Raw genomic sequence first — 26,851 nt, forward strand, 5'->3', positions numbered from 1 at the left:
GTTGATGGGAAAATGGTTGAAGCTAAATACAGGGCAATCCTGGATGAAAACTTGTTAGAGGCTGCAAAAGACTTGAGACTGGGGCGGAGGTTCACCTTTCAGCAGGACAACTACTCTAAACATACAGTCAGAGCTACAATGGAATGGTTTAGATCAAAGCATATCCATGTTTTAGAATGGACCAGTCAAGGTCCAGACCTAAATCCCATTGAGAATCTGTGGCAGGACTTTAAAATTGCTGTTCACAGACACTTTCCATCCAATCTGACTGAGCTTGAGCTATTTTGTAAAGGAGAATGGCCAAAAATTTCAGCCTCTAGATGTGCAAAGCTGGTAGCGACCTACCCCAAAAGACTTGCAGCTGTAATTGCAATGAAAGATGGTCCTACAAAGTATTGACTCGGGGGGGGGGGGGGGGGGGGGGGGGGGGGATAAATACAAATGCACGCCACACTTTCCAGATTTTTATTTATTAAACATTTTGAAAACCATCATTTTCTTTTTACTTCACACATACTTGCTACTTTGTGTTGGTCTATCACATAAATTCCCAATAAAATACAGTACATTTAAGTTTGTGGGTGTAATTTAAAAAAAATGTTGGAAAAGTTCAAGGAGTATTCCAATTTTTTTAAGGCACTGTATATGTTAATAAAATCTAAAGAACTTACTTTACCATATAGTGTCTACAGCTTATGTGCAGACCCACATGGCTCCATGGTAACAGACTACAAATAAACCCTATATAGTCTAATCCAGCTATCATTCTGTCTTCCATCTGTGCCCTACTTTTTGACTGTCAAATGTATGTTAGCAAGAAGAAGAGGGCATCACGTCATCACACAGAATCAGAATCAAGCAACAAGCATTTTTCAGTTTTATGCCCAATAAAACTTTATTTGAATAGACATGAAAAGATTTCCAAATGCATAGTTATTAAAGATACAGTAGTAGCACAAACATACAGACATTGCCATTTGAAAATATCAGGCTATTACCTTGGGCACAAAATGAATGCTTTCTGGTGTTAAATAGAAGATCAGTCTTCCCAGCTGTTGTATATGTGTTTGTGTCCAATGAGTTGGGTGCCTGAAGGACAGTAATAGGCATAGCATTAAATGGTGTATATATCTATCATGTACAACTATCACAAATTATTAATCACACAACACTGAAAACCAAAGGCAATAGTGTAATTATTAATACTGAAAGAAGGGCTGCACTGCCATATATTGTTTTCAATGGGTTGATGCCGCCTGGAAATACAGGTACATAACTATTAAAATGTCATAATATTGTTTGATGCACATGACTGAAGCCGCCCGTGTGCCTTCCGAAATCTGCGGAACGGAATGGGCGGCCCATTGGAGAAATGCCTATTCTTGTCCGCAAAACGGGCAAGAATAGGACATGCTACATTTTTTTTGCGGGGCCACGGAACGGAGCAACGGATGCGGACAGCACAAGGAGGGCTGTCCGCATCTTTTACGGCCCCATTGAAGTGAATGGGTCCGCACCCGAGCCGCAAAAAATGCGGCTCGGATGCGGACCACAACAACGGTCGTGTGCATGAGGCCTAAGGCTGAGTTTACACAGAAACTGACCAAACGTGTTATAGCAATAATTATTGTTTTAATTGGCAAATTAAATATGATTACAGAATAGAAAACATTATAATGGGAAATACCAGGGATTTTTTTTGCTATATATGGCACATTTTTCCAGCATGATGACCTAGTAGAATATTACAGTACAGTGTAAATTTCTGGTTATAGCAATGATCCCAGTCATGACATATCATGATGCCTGTCTAATTTATGTCCAGCATGTTTTTGTGTAAATCTAGCCCAGGTCTCTTTGGCAAATATACAGTAAGTGGTGACAAGTTAGTACTAATAAGTCATATCACAAGGATTGTGCACCATTCTGCAATTTTTTCACTAGCAAACTGTGAGGATTAGCAGAGGTATAGCTCTGCCTTTATTTATCTGGGTCAAGGCAAAGTGTCCTCCTAAGCCAGCTATGTCCCTAGGAACTGTGAAAAGTTGTAAATACCCCAGCAGATCGTCTTCAATTAATATCTGTCCAAGGAGTCCAATGAATTCTTCAGACAGACAGTATGACTTCAGCTCTTCCAAGTGGAACAGTAAATGTTTCCTATTGATTCGGGAAATGTCCTCTACTCCAATAAACCCAACTAAAGGTCCCAAGAGATCCAGGTCTTGTGAAGTTATCTCTCCATATATTGGGATATGCTAGAAACAAAGAAATTTTCTGTCATTTTAACCCAAACTACAACATTGTCCAATTATTTTTCTTGGTTTACCTATAAAGCTGCTTTATGGTATCATGAAACATTTTCAGATTCATAAACCATACGGGAAATATCTTACATTATGTTGCTTCGATAAAGGGGTTCTCCAAGCCTGTACCTAAAAGGGATACTTCAGCTAACCTGTGGAGAGAAGAAACTTTGAGCAGTACTTACCCTTCCGTCACTCAATTCTGCAATCCCGACTGGGATCACATGATTTCCTGACTGGCTGCAGGCTCTTCCTCTGACTTCCTAACCAGATGTGCTCTTCCATGGTTGAGCTGTATATATATTATGTAGCTGAACAGGAATAAAGAGGAGAACATCCAGTTGCGACATTAGAGGAAGAGCCTCTAGCCAGTCAGGCTATCATATGATCCCTGACTGCAGAATCAGCTGAAAGATGGAAGAATAAGTACTGCTTAAAGTGTATCCCCTCCATAGGTTAGCTGAAAGAGACATTTTAGGTATTGGCCCGGAGAACCCCAATAAATATAAAGCAAATATTTAGACTACAATTTTTTGTTACCATGAAAAATGTCTCCATTTCTTTTCCTTAAATGTACAGCTGTCACTGACTTTGTTACCTTTTGTTGTACTCAGGATAGGCCATCAATATCAGATTCAATCAAGAGATAAACAGCTCACCACTCTTTAGAAAACGCTTGCATGGGAAGGGGCCATCCGCAGCTCAAAAATCTGATAAATCCAAGCAGGCGTACTTGTTTCGAGGTATGCTTTATTCCACAATATAATAGATATAACAGGACGCGTTTCGGCCCATCCAGCCTTCTTCAACTGCACATTAGTAACTGGCAACATATAGCATTTTATAGGTCTAGTCACATGACATCATCAATCAATTCAAACAGGAAATTACATAATTGTAACAACAAAAGATAAACAATGTGATACCCTTGTGTAATTAGTTTCCAAGTACTGCAACAGTAATGGATCTTCCACTCACGATCGTGTTGTCGTAGTCTGCAAGAGAATATATATAATCAAAATTCAAAAACACATCACTTCGTAATCCCTATTAAGACCCTTAGGGTGTAAGGTATCGAGGGTGTGTATCCAGAACGCCTCCCTTTTGAGTAATAACTTCTTCAGATCCCCTCCTCTTTTTGGTAGGTGTATTCTCTTGCAGACTACAACACGATCGTGAGTGGAAGATCCATTACTGTTGTAGTACTTGGACACTAATTACGCAAGGGTATCACATTGTTTATCTTTTGTTGTTACAATTATGTAATTTCCTGTTTGAATTGATTGATGGTGTCATGTGACTAGACCTATAAAATGCTATATGTTGCCAGTTACTAATGTGCAGTTGAAGAAGGCCTGATGGGCCGAAACGCGTCCTGTTATATCTATTATATTGTGGAATAAAGCATACCTCAAAACAAGTACGCCTGCTGGGATTTATCTGATCAATATCAGATTGACAGGGTTCAACATACTGCACCTCCTCTGATCAGGTCTGAATGGGAGTTGTGCTGCAGTAACCAGTTCCATCTCCTACAAAATGAGCTGTGTAGTACCGGGGCTAGAGACACTTCTGAACAGCTGATTGGTGACTGTGCAGGGTATCAGAACCCAGACGATTTGATATTTATGGCCTATCCTGAAGATAGGCCATAAATATAAAAATACTGGAAAACCTCTTTAATTTTCAGATCTTCATCACAACCAAAAGAATAATTGCAATGTTTTTTTTAGTTCTTCACATACTAATAGACCTATAAATTGCAGGTGGTAATGCTCTCTTACCAAGATATGAAGAGCTCTCAAAGCTAGTATAGACTTCTTATGAGATGGTAACTCCATGAAACTTTTTGGGTACTTATAAGCATGTTCCAGGAACAGTTTTACTGATTCATTAGAAAGTATATCAATCAGTTTTACTCTGGAAAAATATGAGAAAAAAGATTTTATAAAAGTGTGCTAGCACTGTTATAGGTCCACAGTACCATAAACTCAAGAAACAACACTTACTATATTACAAAGTGCTACTCAGCATTTACTCATGTAATTAATAAGGAATGTGTCACCAACCACTTTTTTCTGCGAATTAAAACCATATAGTGGCATGTATCTTTTTTCTAATGAATTTTTATTTCCTGCTTGTAGATTTTGTATCCTATTTTCTATGTAAAATTATGGAGGAGGCCATCATAACTGATCTGTTTTTAATAGCATTTAGCGATACTGTATGTTTATAGGCACAACAGACTGGAGGGGACTGAATGACCTCTATGAAAGAGTTTGGTAGACATGCTTTGTGACCTGTGCAGAGGTCACTGTACAGGGAGGGAGTAGACAACTATTATGAATGATGGCTCCTGTGTTATGTATATATATATATATATATATATATATATATATATGTTATATTTCATTGTAATCCTGCCTGTGATGATAATGAGATGACTGCTGAAAAGTGATCTTTACAGAACAGGAAGTCTCGACATATTATTAGGCTTAGTGGCCAGAGCAAAAACAGGACTTTAGGTCCAGTTTTTTTTGGTCAAACATACATAGTGACATAAAAGATTAAAAACTTAAATTTTAAAAAAAAGTTTAATATAAAAACTTGATTAAAATAATAGGTCAGTTTCTGATTACACATTTTCTAAAACTTGCTTAAAGTATTAAAATCATGCGTATTAAAGATGTCTGACGGAGAAGACAATGACCACTATCCCCATGAGCCCCTTCCAAACTGCCATAGTAAAAATATCACAACAGTGAATTACCTAGAAATCCCTGCCCCAGTGCTTACTACACACCACCTGCCTTCACCTCAAATGATCCGCTGACAATGTAAAGTGCATTGGGACCTTCTGACAGTCACCCGACAGCAGATGTCGGGGCGAAATGAGGATAAAGCATGTTGGATTTGTAAAGTGTCAGATACTTTATCCATGTGCTGACAACCCCGGAGCGTAACTAGGAAAGGCTGGACACAATAGCAAAGTTTTGAATAGGCCTCTCCCTCCACTGATTATTAACATTACACACCAAAATGCAGGAGGCCTAAGTCTGTTTTAAAAAAATAGCAATGTCTGACCTGCAAGGTCCAGTTAGCTTAGAAAGAAAACTTTTTATTGATTATGTGCCAGGTGCCCCCCCCAACATTGTGGGCTCTTTAGCAGCCGCTATGGCTGCTATAGTGTTAGTTTACGTCCCTGAGAACAAAGGTTTACAAATCAGCATATATTGTCTTTATTCAGGGAACCAGTCCGGGCTCTGAACATACTATGTACTTTCTACAGTCCATACACGGCTTCGTAGCTGGCCTCAGAGACCTGTCAGATGCGAGCACAGTGCCCAGCAGAGCTCTCATCCTCCTTCCTTCTAGTGATTGCTGGGGTTCTCAGCGCCTGAACCCCAATAAATAAAAATTGTGCATGATGTAAGAAATGGCAGTAATCTTTAATCTCAGGGACTATTGCTGCTGGAGGTGCTGTGTACAGGAATGGCCATGCTGTGTACATGGAGCATCTCCTTGTTCTCAGGGAGACCTCTGCCCATGAATCAAATTTTTAAAATTAGTGCATTAAAAAGTTTGTGCTGCAATAAATGATGCTAATGTATACTCTAAATTGACTAAATAACTGGTTCTGATATCTAACTGCTTGCATTGATATTTCACACTTACGGAAGATCAGTGATAAATTCAGGCCCCATCCAGCCCGTGTCTTCCCAGGAAAGTTCAAGACGCTTTTGAATTTCCTCTAAGATGCACTTCCTCTATGACAGATAAATAGAGAAACCTTAATGAAAGAAATATTAAATGTAAATGTAATTTATAATCCAACTTCATTTCTTACAAGACTTTTCCGCAGTCCACTAGGGATCCCTTGAAGAATCTTAACCACATCTCTGATTTCTGACAGGGTGTTTAGTTGCTGCAGATTGTCACATTCAATTCCATTAGCCAGGGTTCCAAGGCTGCTATAACAGAGAAAAGATATTACATTGATGATTTCAGTCCTAGCATTACAAAGCAGCGCAGTGTGACATACAGTGCTCCTCCTGCTGGTCTTAAAACATTAGACATAAACTTACAGGATTGTATTCTTGGTCAGATTTGCACCAGCCTGAATCTTCCTCCAAAGGAACTGAGTCTGTTCCAAAAGATAACAGTACAGTAATATATTACATTTTAATATGCCAAATAATAATGTTCACTGGCAGTGGAAAGAATGCATCCATTCATGCTCATCATCCTTACAGGCCTACATATTGGGGCAAACAACATACACTCCTCCTATATTGAAATTGCAACACCAAGAAGGACAAGCTGTAAGGTTATGAACATTGAGGGTGTAGTGTCGCTAAGATCTGCAGATGATCAAATTTTGAGGCTCCTAGGTCTGAACTGTGGCACGTGGAAGGGGCATAAAAGCCAGATTGAAAACAAAGTTTTTTAGTCACATGCAACCTCAAAAATTGGATCAAATTACGTGGGATGATTGTGTGATGCCTCCTGTTCATCAATGTGCAAGTTATTGCAAACTGAGAGGAAGAGAATCCTTGAACTAAGAAACTTTGGTTTCTCACTCTGGCAGATCACTACGGGCTTAGGTCAAGATGTCAGCACTGTTCAACATTGCACGTCCCGGTGTTTGGAAGAACAAACAAACAACAAACTGGAATGACAGCAAGAGTTGTACAGAGGCGATCGTCTTCATGGACGAATCTGAGTAGAAGAGCATCACACAGTGGTCCATCCTATACTGCAAGTAAAATTGGATGTCACATCCCAAGCGTAGGGCAGCAAACACTGTCTACACAAACCATCAGAAGGCATTTGCATAATATTGGGCTACAAGCTAGATATCCAACTACAGATGTTCCATTGACCTCATGGCTGGAATGGAGGCCTGTCCTCTTCAGTGATGAGTCCTGCTTATGTCTTGGACACAATGATATCTGGAGATTGGTCTGAAGACCACCTGGGCAATGCTATAAAGAGGCCTTCACATGGGAATGTCATACCCAGGGGCGTAGCTATAGGGGGTGCAGAGGTAGCAGTCGCTATCGGGCCCAGGAGCCTGAGGGGGCCCAAAGACCCTTGTGCCGCATAAGAAGACACTGGTATTATACAAAGTATATGCTGGTCAAGTTGCACCTCTGGCTGGAAGGAAGGGGTTAGGTAAAGAATTTGGCATGGGGGTGGTGGGTGCCGTTAGGCAGCATGAAGGCTGAAGGGAAGGGGGTCCCAAGCTGAACTCTTGCACCCGGGCACATGAGCCCTTAGCTATGCCCCTGGTCATACCAGCTCTTTTCCTGGGATTATGGTGTGGGGTGGCATAATGTAAAGTAGCTGAACCTCTCTAATCTTCATGTTAGGTACACTAACAGCTTGCCGTTACATTGATTTAGTCATGGAACTAGTAGGATGGCTATTTCTCCAAAGTTTACACAGGACAACGCCACGTGACATGTTGCACGTTCTACTATGAGAAGCCTAAGTGGCCTAAATGTGCTACCATAGCCTGCAGTGTCTTCGGACTTGTCTCTCATCGAGTATATCTGGGACGTCATTAGAAGCTTCCAGCAGCGGATCTTGATGATTTGCGTGCACAAGTGCATTCAGCATGGTAGACTATTCCTCTGACAACCATTAATAACCTCACTGATAGCATGTCAAGGAGTGTAAGTGCATGTAATTCTGTGCATGGCACTCATACTTAGTACTGAATAAATCAATCCTGTGAATTCCATAAATCCACGACTTTTCCTTCTTGGTGTTGCAATTTCAATGTTGAGGAGTATATATCATCATATACTACTACATAGGCATATACACTACCGCATAGAAGAAATGTAAAATACAATACTACTCCATTTGAGACACTGAAGGTCCCATCAGTAAAAATGAAACTTGAACAAACACGTTTTATGAACCGCTTTTCTCCAAGACCATTATTTTACTGTTCTTTGAGGTTGGTAACACAGATTACCATCTGTAATCCAAACCCAGGAGCCAGTGACAGGTGTTTTATTATGTCGATAGATATACCTCCATAATGTATAGAGATACAGTATAAAACACCCTATCTGAGTGGTGTTATTGGTGCTTGGATTTGCATCAGGAATACAGAGATGTGCATGCACTGTGGCTTTCTACAATAAATTACACAGAACAGATACTACCAGGGATATCTTTCAACTTGAGATTCCGTTACTACCTGCTGTGGCATCCAAGCAACTTCTCCATACAGGCTCATGTTCCGCAGTAGTATCTGTGTGTCCAAGTGCAAGAGCTTCAATGGCGCAAAGGGAAGAAGACAGGAGAACTGCTCAGGCCAGAGTTCAACATCTTGGATATGTCTCTATGTAAATGAGAATAAAACAACATTTCTGCATAACATAATAGAATTAACCACTTGTGACATCCTTACCCCGTTTAGTAATTGGCAGTATAACAGTTCGGATTGTTTGCATAATTTATAACTGCAGTAGAAATATAATGCCGGGAGCGGCGGACATTAGCATACAGTAGCTGGACATCTTCCCTGACCTGACTGAAGTGCCTGTATTTTTCCCTGTTGGAATATGCACTATTAGACAGCAGACATGCACAGCTCTTTTCCCAGACAAAAATCATGTAGTTCATAACACAAATTAAAACACACTACCTGTATATAGGTCACTGCTGAATGGTAATATGCACAAAAAGACTTGTAATAACAATAGCTACTATAGGAATTGGGAAATGGTTTCACATGCCCCATTTATTTCTTCATGTTCATACTTCCATGTGTCTTTCACTTACAAATTGTGTTCAGGAGAACTAGAAATTTGTAGAATACCTAGCACGCTGTTCTGTTGCTGGCTACCACTGTTATGGGGAAGCTGGTTGGATTATGCATGGCGATAGGTTATCTGGTACTGCTATCAGGGCACTTTGATTATTATTATTATTACTGGTATTTATTGGAAAGCACCATTAATTCCACGGCGCTGTACATCAAGAGGGCGTTACATATACATAATATAAAAAATGCAAAACTATACACAAAACTATTAAAGGGTTTCTATCACTTCGTATCACATATTTAGGTGTCAGACACTAGTGATCCGCTAGTGTCTGCTCTAACAAACCATCCTAATATAATAGGTTTTGGGCCAGCCGTTTTGCTAAAATAACAACTTATATCTATATGCTAATGAGCCTCTAGGTGCTATGGGGGCGTCATTAGCACCTAGAGGCTCCGTCTACCTTCCTAAACTGCCGCCGCCCAGCGCGTCCCTCCAGCCCGCCCATCTCCTGCTGAATGCGATCCTCTCCGTGCGCGTCTCTGTTCTGCGCATGCGCAGTGAATGTCTGACCGCTTCCCTGCTCAGACATCTCCACTGCGCCTGCGCCGATGACATCATAGTGCTCCGAGGAACAGGCGCAGTGGAGATGTCTGAGCAGGGAAGCGGTCAGACATTCACTGCGCATGCGCAGAACAGAGACGCGCACGGAGAGGATCGCATTCAGCAGGAGATGGGCGGGCTGGAGGGACGCGCTGGGCGGCGGCAGTTTAGGAAGGTAGACGGAGCCTCTAGGTGCTAATGACGCCCCCATATCACCTAGAGGCTCATTAGTATATAGATATAAGTTGTTATTTTAGCAAAACGGCTGCCCCAAAACCTATCATATTAGGATGGTTTGTTAGAGCAGACACTAGCGGATCGCTAGTGTCTGACACCTAAATATGTGATATGAAGTGATAGAAACCCTTTGGGAGAGGACCCTGCCCGCAATTATATTGTGGCTAGCACTCTTATAGCAGCACTGGCAAACACTCTGACTAGCACTGTGATGGCAGTGTCGATGTGGACACTTTGATTTTCCATTACTGCTATAGGAGCACATTATGAGAAGCATTTTAAAAGCGGTCAAGTCTATCTGATAGTTATGCTTGGGAGGAATGGTTCAAAAGTGAGTAATGATGATGCCATGCCAGTCATACACATTATACATGAATGTTTGAAATAAGCAATACCTGGATTGTGGAACTCAAGACATTAGTGGTCTGCTCAATGAGGTGTCAATGAACCTTGTTGCAAATCTTACTTAAAGTAAACCTGTCAAATTGAAAATGCAGCCAGCATGTTAAAGAACAGGAGGAACTGAGCAGATTGATATATAGTTTTATGGGAAATGATTCAATATAATTATATTTTAGTCATTTTTATCCCTTATCTTTCCATGATTAGGAGTCCAGTAGGCGGTACTTTCAATTATTGACAGCCTTTTCTGTATGTGTGTGTATAAATACCTAGCTGTAAGTTAAAGATGAGCGGACCAGTTCGTAACAAACTGGGTTTGTTATAAAATTTGCAATTTTTCAGATAAAAGACAAACCAAAACCTTTTTAGGTTTGCTTCAGATGAATCCAGTCAAATGGTGCATAGCACCATTTTTCTGCACATGTCGATGGCAAAAAAGCACTAGGGAGGAAGAAGACTTATGCTCACATGACCCTGAGAGGAAGTGGGGGGGCTTGCCCTGGCTCACAGATAGCCTGGATAAGTCAATCAATGCAGCAGCAGGCAGGAAGGTGCCCTAGCAGAATGAGTAGAACATCATTCTGTGCTGGGCTGTGAATAGGGGTGGATGGGTCTTACAGCGTCTGCCATGAAAACGATCTTGGGGGGGGTCATGGACATTCAAAAGTCATAATCAATCTTGCATTCCACTGCCTGGGACACTGCATATAAGTCATTACTACACCAATACACAAGGTAGTGCACAACATTTTCTGTGAATGATAACGTGATATTAGGCGGCAGCCCTCAATTTGTTTCCATTTATTTCCATCTCCACACGGTTTCAATTTCTTTTTTGAGGTCATTCAATTTATTTAAAACAGGATATACATGATTACTATACCAATACATAAAACATGTGACAGCGCGGTGTGTTTTTAAACACGCTGTATGTTAACGCTGTATGTTAATCTTTACCCATAGCTATGTTAGTCGGAGCCACTCAGACATGATTTACTTTTACTGTCATTGCTTTCAAGAGCTTGGGGAGGGGGGAGCGAAATATAAATATCTTTCAGTCTGCTTAGCTCCTTCTGCTCTATACAGTGCTTTCAGCAGGTTGTACTGCACTTTCAATGTGACCAGTTCCCTTTAAGTGGAAAAAAGAAAACATGCATATCCCCTATGTTTCCTAAAAGCATTTATGACCTGTGGTAAATATCATACCCTTAATGACTGCATTAAGGCAGCTTTCTGAGCAGCCGTCAACAGAGACAAAGAAGTATGTAGACATCGGCAAGCTTTGGCCAATACACTGGTGGAGAGAGAGCGCAAGTGCTCTGGGCTGAGGACAGGAAGCAGGGAGTGCAGTTCACAAATCACCTGCTCTGCAACCTACAAAATAATAATACACAACATTTTTAGATGAGTGCAAACATCGTATTAAAACACACAGAAATTGAAATTACCGGTAATCCTGTCCTCATGAGCATCAGATATTACTAACATATTATAAAAGACATAATGTCAGAGATACTACTTTTATAGATCCATCCTGGTGCATTTGTCAATATATGAAAAATCAGTGGCGGACTGGCCATAGACCTTACAGGGAATTTTCCCGGTGGCCTGATGCCCATACGGCCACCGAGCCCACCTCACTGCCGCTGGCCGGATACATAATACTGTGGACACTATAGGTGTCATTATTAGAGGAAGTCCAGGCAGCATGCTGAAGTTAGGGCTGGCTTGTTGTTGTCACTCACATCTCACCTCCTAAGCCCCCTGCTCCATATCTGTATTAGAGACAACTGGAGGAGGAAAGAATGTGGCAGCTATTGATGGCCAACACAGAGGGACAGCTTCGGCGGAGGTATTTTTTGGTGAACTGTGGTATTTGGTTCTGTGGTATGGCATTCTGTGCTGTACTAAGGCATCGGTGACCCTCAGGGGCGTTGCTAGAGTCTCAAAAGATCTGGGACTCAAGCCCCAATAAATATGGCCCAGTTCTCTAAGTCGCCCCTCCCTCCCCACACATACCGCATTTTGCTGTACTTGCTATACAGCAGCACAAACGTGTCACATCCAGTGCCTCCAAGTGACGTCTCCTCTGATGTAGTTCTTCTCTGTCATCATCTTCTCCATTTGGTCCGTACAACTTCTCTTACATCTTAGCTTCCTCACATTTCTATCATCATCTCCTAACTTGGAGTCCCCACAGTGTTATCCTGCTGCTCACTGTGCCCCCCCCCCCCCCCAATACCCCAAAATACTATTCTGAAGAAAAATTAGTGCCCCCCCCATTCTAATAGTGCTCCTCATAGTACCTCCAATAGTAATTCCCTTCTAGAATGCCCTCATTAGTAATACTGCCCCCTACAGTGCCCCCAACAGTGATAATGCTCCCCAAGAATGCCCCTATTAGTAGAAGAGCCATCCAGTATTAATAATACCCACACAGAGACCCCAGTAGAAATAGGGCCCCTATTGTTCCCCCAGTGGTAATAAAGCTATCTACAGACCCCTCAGTAGTAATAAGGTCCCCTATAGTGCTCTTAGTAGAAATAAGGTGGATCTATAAGTCCCTCCTATAGAGCCCCCCCTTGTAAAATGAATGCCTATAATGTCCCCTGGATTTATAATACCCCTACAGTGTCCCCAGTATTTATACTGACCCCTACTGTTATAATGCTCACCCTGAAGTGCCCTCATTATTTATAATGCCCCCTGTAGTTATAGTCCTCCCTCCGCCATATTAGTCCCATGTAAATAACATCACACCATCTCTCCAGCTCCCTCCAATATACAGTCCCATGTAAATAACAGCCCCCTCCATCTACAGCCCCCTCCAAAATACAGTCCCATGTAAATAACATCACCTTTTCCCGAGCTACCTCCAACATGCAATCCCATGTAAGCATCATCCCCTCAATATACAGTCCCATGTAAATAACATCACCCCTTCAACATTCAGTCCCATGTAAATAAAACACCTCACTCCCTCAGACCCCTTTAACATTCAGTCCCATGTAAATAACATCACACCCTCCCACAGCCGCCATCAACATACAGTCCCATGTAAATAACATCACTGCCTCCCCAGACCTCTCCGACATACAGTCCCATGTAAATAACATCACTCCCTCCCACAGCTGCCATCAACACACATTCCCATGTAAATAACATGATACGCTCCCTAGCCACCTCCAACACACAGTTCCATATAAATAAATAACATCCCTCCGTTCAGCCCTAACTGTCACACGTAATGGGGGGGGATAACACCAGACTACACACAGAAGGGAATAGACCAGAGTCTAGGCCTCAAAGCTAAGGAAGAGGGATGGTAACCTCCTAGGAATCCCTAGACCTCTCCCTGACTCCTGCCAGTATGAATAGACCCTGAAGGTGGAAATACTCATACACCGGAACCTTAGCCCTGGAGACCCTGGAAGCCCTAGGAACGGTGGCAGGGAATGAGACTACTTGTTCCTTCCCAGATAAAGGAACCAGCATCTCCCTGAGGCCTAGAAAACAACACACACAAGCAAACAACAAAGTGCAAAACAATGCACTTATTTTTAAAGAAGAATGGAGGAGTAGGAGATCCAAAGGAACAACACACCAGCTCAACCAACACCAAGCAGGAAATATCAATTGCATGGTAAGCAGTGTGAGTCAGGACTAAATAGAACCTCAGTAATGACCAGGAGCTGCACCTGACAAGAGGTGTGGTCATTACTAAACAACAAGACTGCAAGGTGAAAACAGTGAGACTGTCAGATAACCTCACGTGCCGCCAGTCTCTCAGATCTTCTCACCTCTGTCATGGGAGGGACTGTAACACTAACATACCGTCCCAGTTAAATAACCACAATTCCCAGCATTCCTTTCCCTTCACTTACCTTTCCTCATGTAGCAGACTTCACCACAGCTTCTTCCCCACATTTTTCCTCTTCACTGTCATTCTCACCTGCACTGGTCACATGATAGTGACATCATCGCAGGTCCTTCTCGACCACTACTGGTCACGTGGACCTCTGATCTCATCACAGGTCCTTGAGATCTTCCAGTGCATTAGATTCAATTGTATTGCCGTCCTAAGCTGGCAGGCAGTAAATGCGGGGCGTGGGACAAAAAATCAGGGGCCCAGGCCCAGAATGTTTTAACCTAGCAACGCCTCTGACGACACTAACAACTTGTATTGGCCCCAATTACTTGTGTTGCCCTACTGCCTGTAAATTTGAACCCACCTATAAATAAGGGCCACTTAAAGGTTTTTTTCCAGGGCCACTTTAAGTTCCTAGTGAAGAATCAATTCTAAGGCCTCATGAGTTTATTAAGGCCCTAAATTGTGCAGAACCTGATATGGTACCCAGAGGCCTACTGCACCAATGTATGCCTCCAATTTGATAAGGAATCCATCAGATTTTTTTTGCAGTGGATGCCTTTTATCTCTCTCTCTCTATATATATATATTATATGATCTTCCTGTCACGGTCCCTCTATGATCTTCCTGTCACGGTCCCTCAGGTGACTGGTGTCAGGAGATCAGAGAGACTGGCTGAGTGTGGAGGAATCTGACAGCCTCCTTGATTTCTCTTTATTCAGTGTTGATAGGGTTAATGACCACTTCCCTTTTCTCAGCTGTTGCTCAGTGGTCATCACTTCTACCCTTTATAGTCTGACCCCACCCTTCTGACTATGCGGTAGTGTCATGACTATGGTCATGGTCGTGACTCCTAGAGCCACATGCAGTTGCCAGCGGCCAGGTTGGTTGTGTACCGCAGGTGAGGGCTGTGAGTTTGTTGCCTCACGTGTGGTTGCCGCTGGCAACATGTTGTTGTTTGGCAGTGTAGCAGCCTGAGCTCGTTGCTAGGCCGCTCACTGTCAATGCATGCGGTTGCCTCTGGCAACTTGTCTTTGTATGTGTGCACTTTCCCTGTTTGGTGTGCACGGGGCTTAAGTTGTGTGTGCATTTCCCTTTAAGTGGCTTCACTACCCTGTCTGGTGTTGGAAGGATTAACTCCCATCCTAGTGTGTCTGAGTGGGTGTGGCTGCTTGGGCTATTTAGCTTCCTCTGGATGCCTGAAGCTGAGGGGTACTCCAGCCATGCTGTTTGCTGGAGTCATCCTCCTGGTCTTCTTATGCCAACTGTCCAGTGAGGGCCACCCTTGTGGTCATAAGTAAATGTCTTGATGCTAAGTTTATGTTCTTGTGATGTCTCACCTTATTGCAGCTATGGTATTCTGGTTTCCTGTGTGATTTGTGGTGTGTGCTGAGTCCTTTTATGTTGGTGTGGACATCAGCATTTGTGCACGGGTTCCAGTCAGAGTGTCTGTGGCAGGTGGGTGTGGGACTGGTTTCACTTACCTGCAATTGCCATATGCTGTATATGTTTCCCTCCTTGCAGCTTGGCCAGTTGAGACTCCTGTTCGTCCGTGATGTGGAAGAACAGGTCGTCTTACCCTGCTCCTAGTCCAGGGATTTCCTGAGGGCTAGTAGGGACCCGAGGTTCCGGAGTATGAGCCCTCCTACCATCTGGGTTGGCTCATAGGGTTAGGAATCAGGGTCAGAATTAGGGACGTATTAGGAGGTGACCTGCTCCCTGATCCTGTAGTCCTGGTCTAGCAATTCCCTTATCCCTTTAACATCGCACGGTGGGGGGTTTCCCCCACTCCTCACCGTGACAGGTAGATAGCTTCATTTGGGTTCGGCTGAGCTGGTGTGAGGTCGTCTCTGTTGTTCCCGTTCTTGCATCTCTACAGAAGTTAAGTGTCATGTTTGTTTGTATTTGTTATATTCCCTGTTGTATCTGGGCCTGAGACAGAGACTTTCATTCGTCCATCTGGGAAGGAATGGGTTGTCTCTGTTCCTAAACTTATTCCAGGGCCTTATAGGGAAATCAGGGCCTAGGTATCTTGCATATGAATATTGCTACCTTCAAGGTCTATTCATATTGATAGGTAGTCAGCGCCTGGATTAGGGTTGTCTAGAAGGTGATCTGTTTCTTCCCTAGTTTCCAGGCCCAGTTACTGTTCCCCTTCCCTCCTGTGTTCAGTGTGGAGTTTCCCCCCCACACCGATTGTGACACTTCCCTTAACATTCAAAAGAATGAATTTTGGAGTTCTGAGGACTTTTTACTATGTATTATGAGAAAACATCAACAGGATAAAAAAAAACACTCCTGCCAGCCTCCACTGCTCATGTGCTTTGGTGCATTATTATGATATGCCACCAACACTTCTGCATGGAGATGAAATGTAGCCATCCACTGACTGCAGTGTCTATAGAACAATGCCAAACTTTACTTGGCATTCCCTACCCTAAAAAAATAAGTTCAAAAGATTTTATTGGGGACTACCCAATAATAATTTACAATTAAATGTTATTGTATTATTATAGTAAATCAACACAAATGACACAAACAAGAATATTACATTGAATGGTTGGTGATCAAAATGTACATACGGTAGGTTGGTGAAAGGAAGAGGTTACATGTCAGGGAAGGTAGGAATGATGGAGGAAATATAAATCCTCACCAGGCAGAATGCCAGCGTTCAATACTTACATTGGATTTTAAGGTAATGTTAGTGAGTATTGACAATGCCTGGAAGGAATGAGAAAGCCAACAGTTATTCCAATTATAGGAACATTTAAAACCCAGAAAAAAAGTTACAGATGCTTCAGAAAGTCCTTAGACATTTTGACTTTTTTCACATGATGTTATGTTGCAGCCTTGTGTTAAAAATTGGTTTTTTTTCCCATCGCACTCAATACTCCGTAGTGAATGCAAAATGTTCAAAATCTTTGCTAACTTATTGAAAAGGAAAAACTAAAATATTGGATTGACATAAGTATTCAGACCCTTTACTCAGTACATAGTTGAAGCACCTTTGGCAAGGGGGCCTAAGTGGAGTCTGCACAGAAGACCCAATGGAATTTTATTAGGACTAATTACTGTGCAGATTCCACTTAAGAACCAACAGTAATAATCCTTCTTAACCTCCTCCCGACCACCTAACGCAGGGATGCCTCCTGCGGGCGGTCGGTTTGTTCCTCCTAGACGCATCGGTGCGTCATCTCGCAAGACACGAGATTTCCTGTGAACGCGCGCACACAGGAGCGCGCGTTCACAGGATCGGAAGGTAAACAGCTGATCTACAGCCTGCCAGCGGCGATCATTCCCTGGCAGGCTGTAGATGCGATTTTATTAACCCCTGAAAGGTATATCAGACGCTGTTTTGTTAACAGCGTCTGATATACCTGCTACCTGGTCCTCTGGTGGTCCATTTTGCTTGGATCGACCACCAGAGGACACAGGCAGCTCTGTAAAGTAGCACCAATCACCACACTACACTACACCCCCCCTGATACTTATTAATCCCTTATTAACCCCTGATCACCCCATATAGACTCCCTGATCACCCCCCTGTCATTGATCACCCCCCTGTAAGGCTACATTCAGACGTCCGTATGTGTTTTGCGGATCCGCAAAACACGGACACCGCGGATCCGCAAAACACAGACACCGGCAATGTGCTTTCCGCATTTTGCTATATGCGGAAAAATGCCTTTTCTTGTCCGCAATTGCAGACAAGAATAGGACGTTCTATAGGCTCTACAAAAAACGCAGTGTTCGCCCGATCAGGCCTGATCTTGTGCGCACACTTGCGTTCAGTCCGCCCCACCGCAGTGACAGAATTTTTTTTTTCTGATCACTGCAAAAACACAGTAAAATCGCTGCGACGCTATAAAGATCACTTTTGAGGGGCATGGCGAGTTCATAGAAGATTTTTTTTTTTTGGCACAAGTTAGCGGAAATAGATTTTTTGTTTTTTTCTTACAAAGTCTCATATTCCAGTAACTTGTGACAAAAAATAAAATCTCACATGAACTCACCATACCCCTCACGGAATCCAAATGCGTAAAAAATTTTAGACATTTATATTCCTGACTTCTTCTCACGCTTTAGGGCCCCTAAAATGCCAGGGCAGTATAAATACCCCACATGTGACCCCATTTTGGAAAGAAGACACCCCAAGGTATTTCGTGAGGGGCATGGTGAGTTCATGTAAAATTTTATTTTTTGTCACAAGTTAGTGGAATATGAGACTTTGTAAGAGAAAAAATAAATAAAAAATAAACTTTTTCCGCTAACTTGGGGTGTCACACGGAATACCTTGGGGTGTCTTCTTTCCAAAATGGGGTCACTTGTGGGGTATTTATACTGCCCTGGTATTTTGGGGGCCCTAAAGCGTGAGAAGTAGTTAAAATCCAAATGCGTAAAAAATGCCCTGTGAAATCGTAAAGATTCTCATTGAAATTTGGGCCCCTTTGCACACCTAGGCTGAAAAAAAGTGTCACATATGTGGTATCGCCGTACTCAGGAGAAGTAGGGAAATGTGTTTTGGGGTGTATTTTTACATATACCCATACTGTGTGTGAGAAATATCTCTGTAAATGACAACTTTTTAATTTTTTTTTATACAAAGTTGTCAATTTACAGAGATATTTCTCTCACCCAGCATGGGTATATGTAAAAATACACCCCAAAACACATTGCCCTACTTCTCCTGAGTACGGCAATACCACATGTGTGACACTTTTTTGCAGCCTAGGTGCGTAAAGGGGCCGAAAGTCCAACGAGTACCTTTAGGCTTTACAGGGTTGCTCACAATTTAGCCCCGCCCAAAATGCCAGAACAGTAAACACACCCCACAAATGACCCCATTTCGGAAAGTAGACACCACAAGGTATTCGCTTAGCGGCATATTGAGTCCATGAAAGATTTAACTTTTTGTCACAAGTTAGCGGAAAGGGAGACTTTGTGAGAAAAAACAAAAACAAATCAATTTCCGCTAACTTGTGCCAAAAAAAAAAACCTTCTATGAACTCGCCATGCCCCTCACGGAATACCTTGGGGTGTCTTCTTTCCAAAATGGGGTCACATGTGGGGTATTTATACTGCCCTGGCATTTTAGGTGCCCTAAAGCGTGAGAAGAAGTCTGGAATCCAAATGCCTAAAAATGCCCTCCTAAAAGATACTCATTGGAATTTGGGCCCCTTTGCGCACCTAGGCTGCAAAAAAGTGTCACACATGTGGTATCGCCGTACTCAGGAGAAGTAGGGCGATGTGTTTTGGGGTGTATTTTTACATATACCCATGCTGGGTGAGAGAAATATCTCTGTAAAATGACAACTTTGTATAAAAAAATTGGAAAAGTTGTCTTTTACAGAGATATTTATCTCACACAGTATGGGTATATGTAAAAATATACCCCAAAACACATTGCCCTACTTCTCCTGAGTACGGCGATACCACATGTGTGACACTTTTTTGCAGCCTAGGTGCGCAAAGGGGCCCAAATTCCAATGAGAATCTTTACGATTTCACAGGGCATTTTTTACGCATTTGGATTCCAAACTACTTCTCACGCTTTAGGGCCCCTAAAATGCCAGGGCAGTATAAATACCCCACAAGTGACCTCATTTTGGAAAGAAGACACCCCAAGGTATTTTGTGAGGGGTATGGTGAGTTCATGTAAAATTGTATTTTTTGTCACAAGTTAGTGGAATATGAGACTTTGTAAGAAAAAAAAATAATAATAATAATTTTCCGCTAACTTGTTACAAAAAAAAAACTTCCATGAACTCACTATGCCCATCAGCGAATACCTTAGGGTGTCTACTTTCTGAAATGGGGTCATTTGTGGGGTGTTTCTACTGTCTGGGCATTGTAGAACCTCAGGAAACATGACAGGTGCTCAGAAAGTCAAAGTGCGTAAATTCACATTTTTGCACCATAGTTTGTAAACGCTATAACTTTTACCCAAACCAATAAATATACACTTATTGCATTTTTTTTATCAAAGACATGTAGAACAATAAATTTAGAGAAAAATTTATATAGAAATGTAGTTATATTTGAAAAATGTTACAACAGAAAGTGAAAAATTTCATTTTTTTTGCAAAAATTTCGGTCAATTTCGATCAATATCAAAAAAAGTAAAAATGTCAGCAGCAATGAAATAGCACCAAATGAAAGCTCTATTAGTGAGAAGAAAAGGAGGTAAAATTCATTTGGGTGGTAAGTTGTATGACCGAGCAATAAACCGTGAAAGTAGTGTAGTGCAGAATAGTAAAAAGTGGTCTGGTCATTAAGGGGGTTTAAGCTAGGGGAGCTGAGGTGGTTAAGCAATCCCTCTTTAGGCTCCATGCCCCCAGCCAGCCCCAGTGGGGTATTCTAGTTTTGTTAAGCTATAACTATTAAATCGATAGGGGTCCTACTACTGGGCCCTCAACCATTAATGAGAACGGGAACCCCAAACTATGTGAAAGAACAGCTGGTTGGGTATGCACGCAGCTACTCCATTCTGTTCTATGGGAGTTACGGAGATAGCCGAGTACAGGTTCCCTAATTGACTAACAAGGGTATGGTTATGATGTACATAGTGCACTATATCAAATTGTTCTTTGTCCATACTCCACCAATATACATTAATATGGACCCTAAATAAATATTTTTGTATGTGTTGGTCAATATCCAATACACTTGACAGTGTTCTTAAAACTATAGTATATACAAAAACTATAGTATGGGTAGGAGCGATCGTTAATGTCATCGCTCCTCCCCATACCGAATCATTGTTTGCCTGCAGAAAATATGCCACCGGCAAACAATGATTTTTAAGCCTGCTGTAAGATTCCAATTGCCCAATGAACAGGCTCGTTTGCTCGAACAAGCGTTTGCGTAATTAGCTTGTTAGCGATGATCTTCACGATTATCTGCCAGTCTAATATAAGTTTTATTCTGTACCACTATTGATAAATGGGCCCTGGTGTCTGTGGGAAGAGCAGCAGTCCAATAATAAATAAAGTCAATTTATTTAGTAAATTACACCTAAAATTAGTAAAATTAGAAGAAATAAACATGCAGACCTGGGCAGTAGAAAGGTCAGATGCTTGTAGTTTAGGAAGTAGAGAGGCAACATTATTCCTTGGAAGAGACTGGAAGAATGTGACTCCCATTTCAGGTAGGAGACTTCTCCATCTGGTCAACTCATTGAAGTCCAGTGCCTGTAAATTCACCCTTTTCAGTAGACTCACTAAGGAGTAAGCCAGCTAAAACACAAAGTAAGTCATGTAATAAAGGCATCTTAAGGCAAACTTTAATACAAGTTTAATCATATGCAACATTTTTATTGAGAAATATGGTATAACTATATAAAGCTAGAAAATATTAGGACTAGAGAATAACACAATATAGTTTTCATATGTATTATAAGGAGAGGAATTCCCCTTCAATTACAGTTTTATTTATAAGGCTGAAAAAAGACACTGTACTGACCCCTGATATATTTATACATAGTAATTAGATCTCCCCGTCATTTTTCTAAAGTGAATTACCCTAATTTTGATAATCTTTCAGGGTACTGTAGTCCACCCATTCCAGTTATTACTTTAGTTGCCCTCCTCTGAACCCTCTCCAGCTCTACTATGTCTGCCTTGTTCACAGGAGCCCAGAACTGTACACAGTACTCGATATGTGGTCTGACTAGTGATTTGTAAAGTGGCAGGATTATGTTCTCATCACGGGGATCTATGCCCCTTTTGATGCAACCCATTATCTTATTGGATATTGGCAGCAGCTGCCTGACACTAGTTTCTACAGCTTAGTTTGCGGTTCACTAAAATTCCTAGGTCCTTTTCCATGTCAGTGTTACCCAGTGTTTTACCATTTAGTATGTACGGGTGACTTGCATTATTCTTTCCCATGTGCATAACCTTACATTTTTAGTGTTAAACCTCATCTGCCACTTCTCTGCCCAAGCCTCCAATCTATCCAGATCCCTCTGCAGCCGTATACTGTCCTCTTCCGTGTTAATTACTTTACACAGTTTAGTGTCAGCTGAAAAAATGTATATTTATTTTACTGTGCAAGCCTTCTACAAGATCATTAATAAATATAAAGAGAATAGGGCCCAATATTGACCCCTGTGGTACCCCACTAGTGACAGTGAGCCAATCTGTGTACCATTACATAACCACCCTCTGTTTTCTATCACTGAGCAAGTTTCTTACTCACATACAGACATTTTCCCCCAGTCCAAGCATTATCATATTATATACTAACCTTTTATGCGTAACAGTGTCAAATGCTTTGGAGAAGCCAGGATATATGACATCCATTGATTTGCCACAGTCAAATCTAGAACTTACCTCCTCATAGAAACTGATTAAACTAGTTTGACATGACCGATCCCTCATGAAGCCATGCTGATATGGCATTATTTGCCTTTTTTCATTGAGGTACTCCAAGATAGCATCTCTTAGAAAACCTTCAAACTGTTTACCCACAACAAATGTTAAATTTAGCAGCCTATAGTTTCCGGGGTCTATTTTTGGACCCTTTTTGAATATTGGCACCACATTTGCTATGCGCCAATCCTGTGGAACACTCCCTGTCAGTATAGAGTCCTTAAATATCAGAAATAAGGGTCTGGCTATGACATTACTTAATTCTCTTAGGATACGGGGTGTATTCCATCTGGTCCCGGCGATTTGTCTGTTTTAATATTTTTAAGACGCCTCTGTACTTCTTCCTGGGTCAGACAGGGCACTTTTAATGGGGAATTTACTTTTACATTCTGCATTTCATCTGACAGTTTATTTTCTTCAGTGAATACAGTGGAGAAAAAAAAATTTAATAGCTTTCCTTTCTCCTCACTGCTTTCTGCAACATTTTAGGGTTAATTTTACTCTCTTTGGCAATTAATCTCTCGGTCTCTAGTTTGGCAGCTTTTATTTGTCTTTTACATATTCTATTTTTTTCCTTATAGTTTTTCAATGCTTCCTCGCTACCCTCCTGTTTTAGTGATTTAAATGATTTATTTTTGTAATTTATTGCTTTATTTACATTTTTATTTATCCACATTGTTTTTTTCTGGTTCCTTAATCTTTTATTCCCATAAGGTATGTACCTCTCACAATTAGATTTTAGGATCCTAAAAGTATCCCATTTTGTGGCTGTATTTTTATTTTTGAGGACTTTGTCCCCAGTTAGTTATGCCTATGGCCAGGGGTGCACCACCAATGAGGCCAGGTGAGGCGATCGCCCCAGGTAGCACCAGGTAGGGACAAGAGGGGGCAGCAGAAGGGCCATGGGCAATGAGCGCTTTCATTGTGGCAAAGGGGTTAGGTTAAGAAATTGGCATTGGGGAGGCGGGCGCTGTTTCAGTTTTTGCATCAGGCAGCAGAAAGGCTAGGTGCAACCCTGCCTATGGCCTCTCTTAGGGTACTTTCACACAAATGTATTGCAATACTGTATCCGTCTTTCCGGTTGTCATCCGTAAAAACTGATCCGGTATAAAAAAAATTCTCATTTTAAAGGTCTGCGCATGCGCAGACCGCAAATCCGGATCCGTTTTGCAAGAAGACTTGGGGCTGGATTCGTCATTAATGAATTTCAATGGAAATTAATGCCGAATTCGGCATTCCGGCAAGTGTTCAGGATTTTTGGCCGGAGAGAAAACAGCAGCTTCCTACGCTATTTTCTCCGGCCAAAAAACGTAAGAGGGACTGAACTGATGCATCCTGATGCATACTGAACGGAATGCTCTCCATTCAGAATGCATTAAAATAAAACTGATCAGTTTCTTCCCGGTATTGAGCCCCTGTGACAGAACTCAATACCGGAAAACAAAAACGCTAGTGTGAAAGTACCCTTAGTTGGCTAAATGTAGATTTTTTTTTAAGTTTGGTATTTTTCTTCCTTTTGGAATGTTTATAACCCTTAACCAGAGGCATTGCTAGGGTCTCAAAAGACCAATGCATATGGCCCAATTCTCTAAGTCGACCAACCGCCCCCTAACACCCCGAACCCCCCACCCCCGTAAACACTAGCACTGAAGACATTTTACTGTACTTTCTATAAAGCTATACAGCAGCACATACCTCTCACATCCAGTCCCTCCTAGGTGACGTCTCCTCTGATGTAGATCTTCTCTGTCATCATCTTCTCCATTCCGTCCAGACAACTTCTCTCAGCCGCGCCTAGTCTCTGCAGAGTGCGACACACAGACATCTTAGCTTCCTCACTTTTCTGTACCCCCAAATACTATCCTGAAGAAAAATGAGTGACCCCCATAGTAATAGTACTAATCATAGTCCTGCCAATAGTAATTCCCTTCTGGAATGCCCTCATTAGTAATACTTCCTCCTACAGTGCCCCCAACAGTGATAATGCTTCCCAAGAGTGCCCCCATTAGTAGAGCCCTCCAGTATTGATAATGCCCTTATAGAGCCCCCCGTAGAAGTAAAGCCCCCTATTGTTCCCCCAGTTGTAATAAAGCTATCTACTGACTCCTCAGTAGTAATAAGGCCCCCCATAGTGCTCTTAGTAGAAATAATGCAGATCTATAAGTCCCTCCTATAGAGCCCCCAGTAGTAATAAGAACGCCTAATGTCCCCTGGATTTAAAATGCCCCGACAGTGCCCCCAGTATTTATATAGTCCCCTACTGTTATAATACCCCGACAGTGCCCCCAGTATTTATATCGCCCCCTACTGTTATAATGCTCACTCTGAAGTGCCCCCAGTATTTATATTGCCCCTACTGTTATAATGCTCACCCTGAAGCACCCCCAGTATTTATAATGCTCCCTGCAGTGCCCCCTGTAGTTATATTCCTCCGTTTACTGTCCTCAGAAATTAAAATTCCTCAGCCCCTCCACCATACAGTCCCACGTAAATAACATTACCCCCTCCCCAGCTGCTTTCAACATACAGTCCCATGTAAAGAATATAATCCCCTCCCCAGCCACCTGCAACATACAGTCCCATGTAAATAACATCACCCCCTCAATATTCAGTCCCATGAAATTAAAATCACCCTGTCCCCAGCCACCTCCAACATGCAGTCCCATGTAAATAACATTACCTCTCAACATTCAGTCCCGTGTAAATAATATCACTCCCTTCCAAAGCCGCCTTCAACATATAGTCCCATGTAAATAACATAACCCTGCCCCAGCCAGCTCCAACATACATTCCCATGTAAATAACATCACCCCCTCAACTTTCAGTCACATGTAAATAACATCACCCCACTGTCCCATGTAAATAACTTCCCTCCCTTCAGCCCTAACATACAGTCCCAATTAAATAACTACAACTCCCAACATTGCTCTGAGTAATCTACCCCTTCACTTACCTCTCCTCATGTAGCCGACCTCACCACAGCTTCTTCCCAGGACTTCTCTTCACTGCTGAGCTGTCCTCTCCTGCACTGGTCACATGATAGTGACATCATTGCAGGTCCTTTTCAGCTACTGCATTTAGCACTGATCACATGACCTGTGATGTCGTCACAGGTCTTTCAGCTCTTGCAAGGCATTAGATTCAATTGTATTGCCCTCTGTTATTTTTATTATTATTTACGTATGTAATGGTGGAATAAAACCCTTAGGCCTCTTTCACACGGGCGTTGCGGGAAAATGTGCGGGTGCGTTGCGGGAACACCCGCGATTTGCAAAACATTGTAATACGTTTTGCACTCGCGTGAGAAAAATCGTGCATGTTTGGTACCCAAACCCGAACTTCTTCACAGAAGTTCGGGCTTGGGATCGGTGTTCTGTAGATTGTATTATTTCCCCTTATAATATAGTTATAAGGGAAAATAATAGCATTCTGAATACAGACTGCATAGTAAACTAGCGCTGGAGGGGTTAAAAAAAAAAAAAAATTATTTAACTCACCTTAGTCCACTTGATCGCGTAGCCCGGCATCTCCTTCTGTCTCCTTTGCTGAACAGGACCTGTGGTGAGCATTAATTACAGGTAAAGGACCTTTGGTGACGTCACTCCGGTCATCACATGATCCATCACCATGGTAAAAGATCATGTGATGGATCATGTGATGACCGGAGTGACGTCACCAAAGGTCCTTTACCTGTAATTAATGCTCACCACAGGTCCTGTTCAGCAAAGGAGACAGAAGGAGATGCCGGGCCCCGATCAAGTGGACTAAGGCGAGTTAAATTATTATTATTATATTTTTTACCCCTCTAGCGCTGTTTTACTATGCATTATGTATTCAGAATGCTATTATTTTCCCTTATAACCATGTTATAAGGGAAAATAATAATGATCGGGTCTCCATCCCGATCATCTCCTAGCAACCGTGCGTGAAAATCGCACCTCATCCGCACTTGCTTGCGGATGCTTGTGATTTTCACGCAGCCCCATTCACTTCTATGGGGCATGCGTTGCGTGAAAAACGCAGAATATAGAGCATGCTGCGATTTTCACGCAACTCACAAGTGATGCGTGAAAATCACCGCTCATGTGAACAGCCCCATAGAAATGAATGGGTCGGTATTCAGTGCGGGTGCAATGCGTTCACCTCACGCATCGCATCCGCGCGGAATACTCGCCCGTGTGAAAGGGGCCTTAAAGTGGTATTCTTGTTGTTTGACATAATGCCCTATGCACAGGATAGGAGGTAACTATTAGATCAGTGGGGGTCCTACTGCTAGGACCC

At 42.1% G+C, this 26,851-nt stretch overlaps 1 protein-coding gene across 1 annotated transcript in view; it reads right to left on the reverse strand.

The window, feature by feature from the left end:
• STRC (stereocilin) overlaps window positions 1–26,851 on the reverse strand; it is an 83,983-nt gene that overhangs the window by 24,013 nt on the left and 33,119 nt on the right. The window contains exons 10-18 of the mRNA XM_040415349.1: window positions 21,251–21,433; window positions 11,537–11,704; window positions 8,518–8,661; window positions 6,389–6,447; window positions 6,151–6,274; window positions 5,979–6,070; window positions 4,088–4,223; window positions 2,056–2,255; window positions 999–1,089 (exon numbers count right to left, since the gene is read on the reverse strand). Coding sequence (XP_040271283.1) covers window positions 999–1,089; window positions 2,056–2,255; window positions 4,088–4,223; window positions 5,979–6,070; window positions 6,151–6,274; window positions 6,389–6,447; window positions 8,518–8,661; window positions 11,537–11,704; window positions 21,251–21,433 — 1,197 coding nt within the window. The remainder of the gene's footprint in view (window positions 1–998; window positions 1,090–2,055; window positions 2,256–4,087; window positions 4,224–5,978; window positions 6,071–6,150; window positions 6,275–6,388; window positions 6,448–8,517; window positions 8,662–11,536; window positions 11,705–21,250; window positions 21,434–26,851) is intronic.

This window comes from Bufo bufo, chromosome 1, assembly GCF_905171765.1.
Source record: "Bufo bufo chromosome 1, aBufBuf1.1, whole genome shotgun sequence".
Taxonomy (NCBI): domain Eukaryota; kingdom Metazoa; phylum Chordata; class Amphibia; order Anura; family Bufonidae; genus Bufo; species Bufo bufo.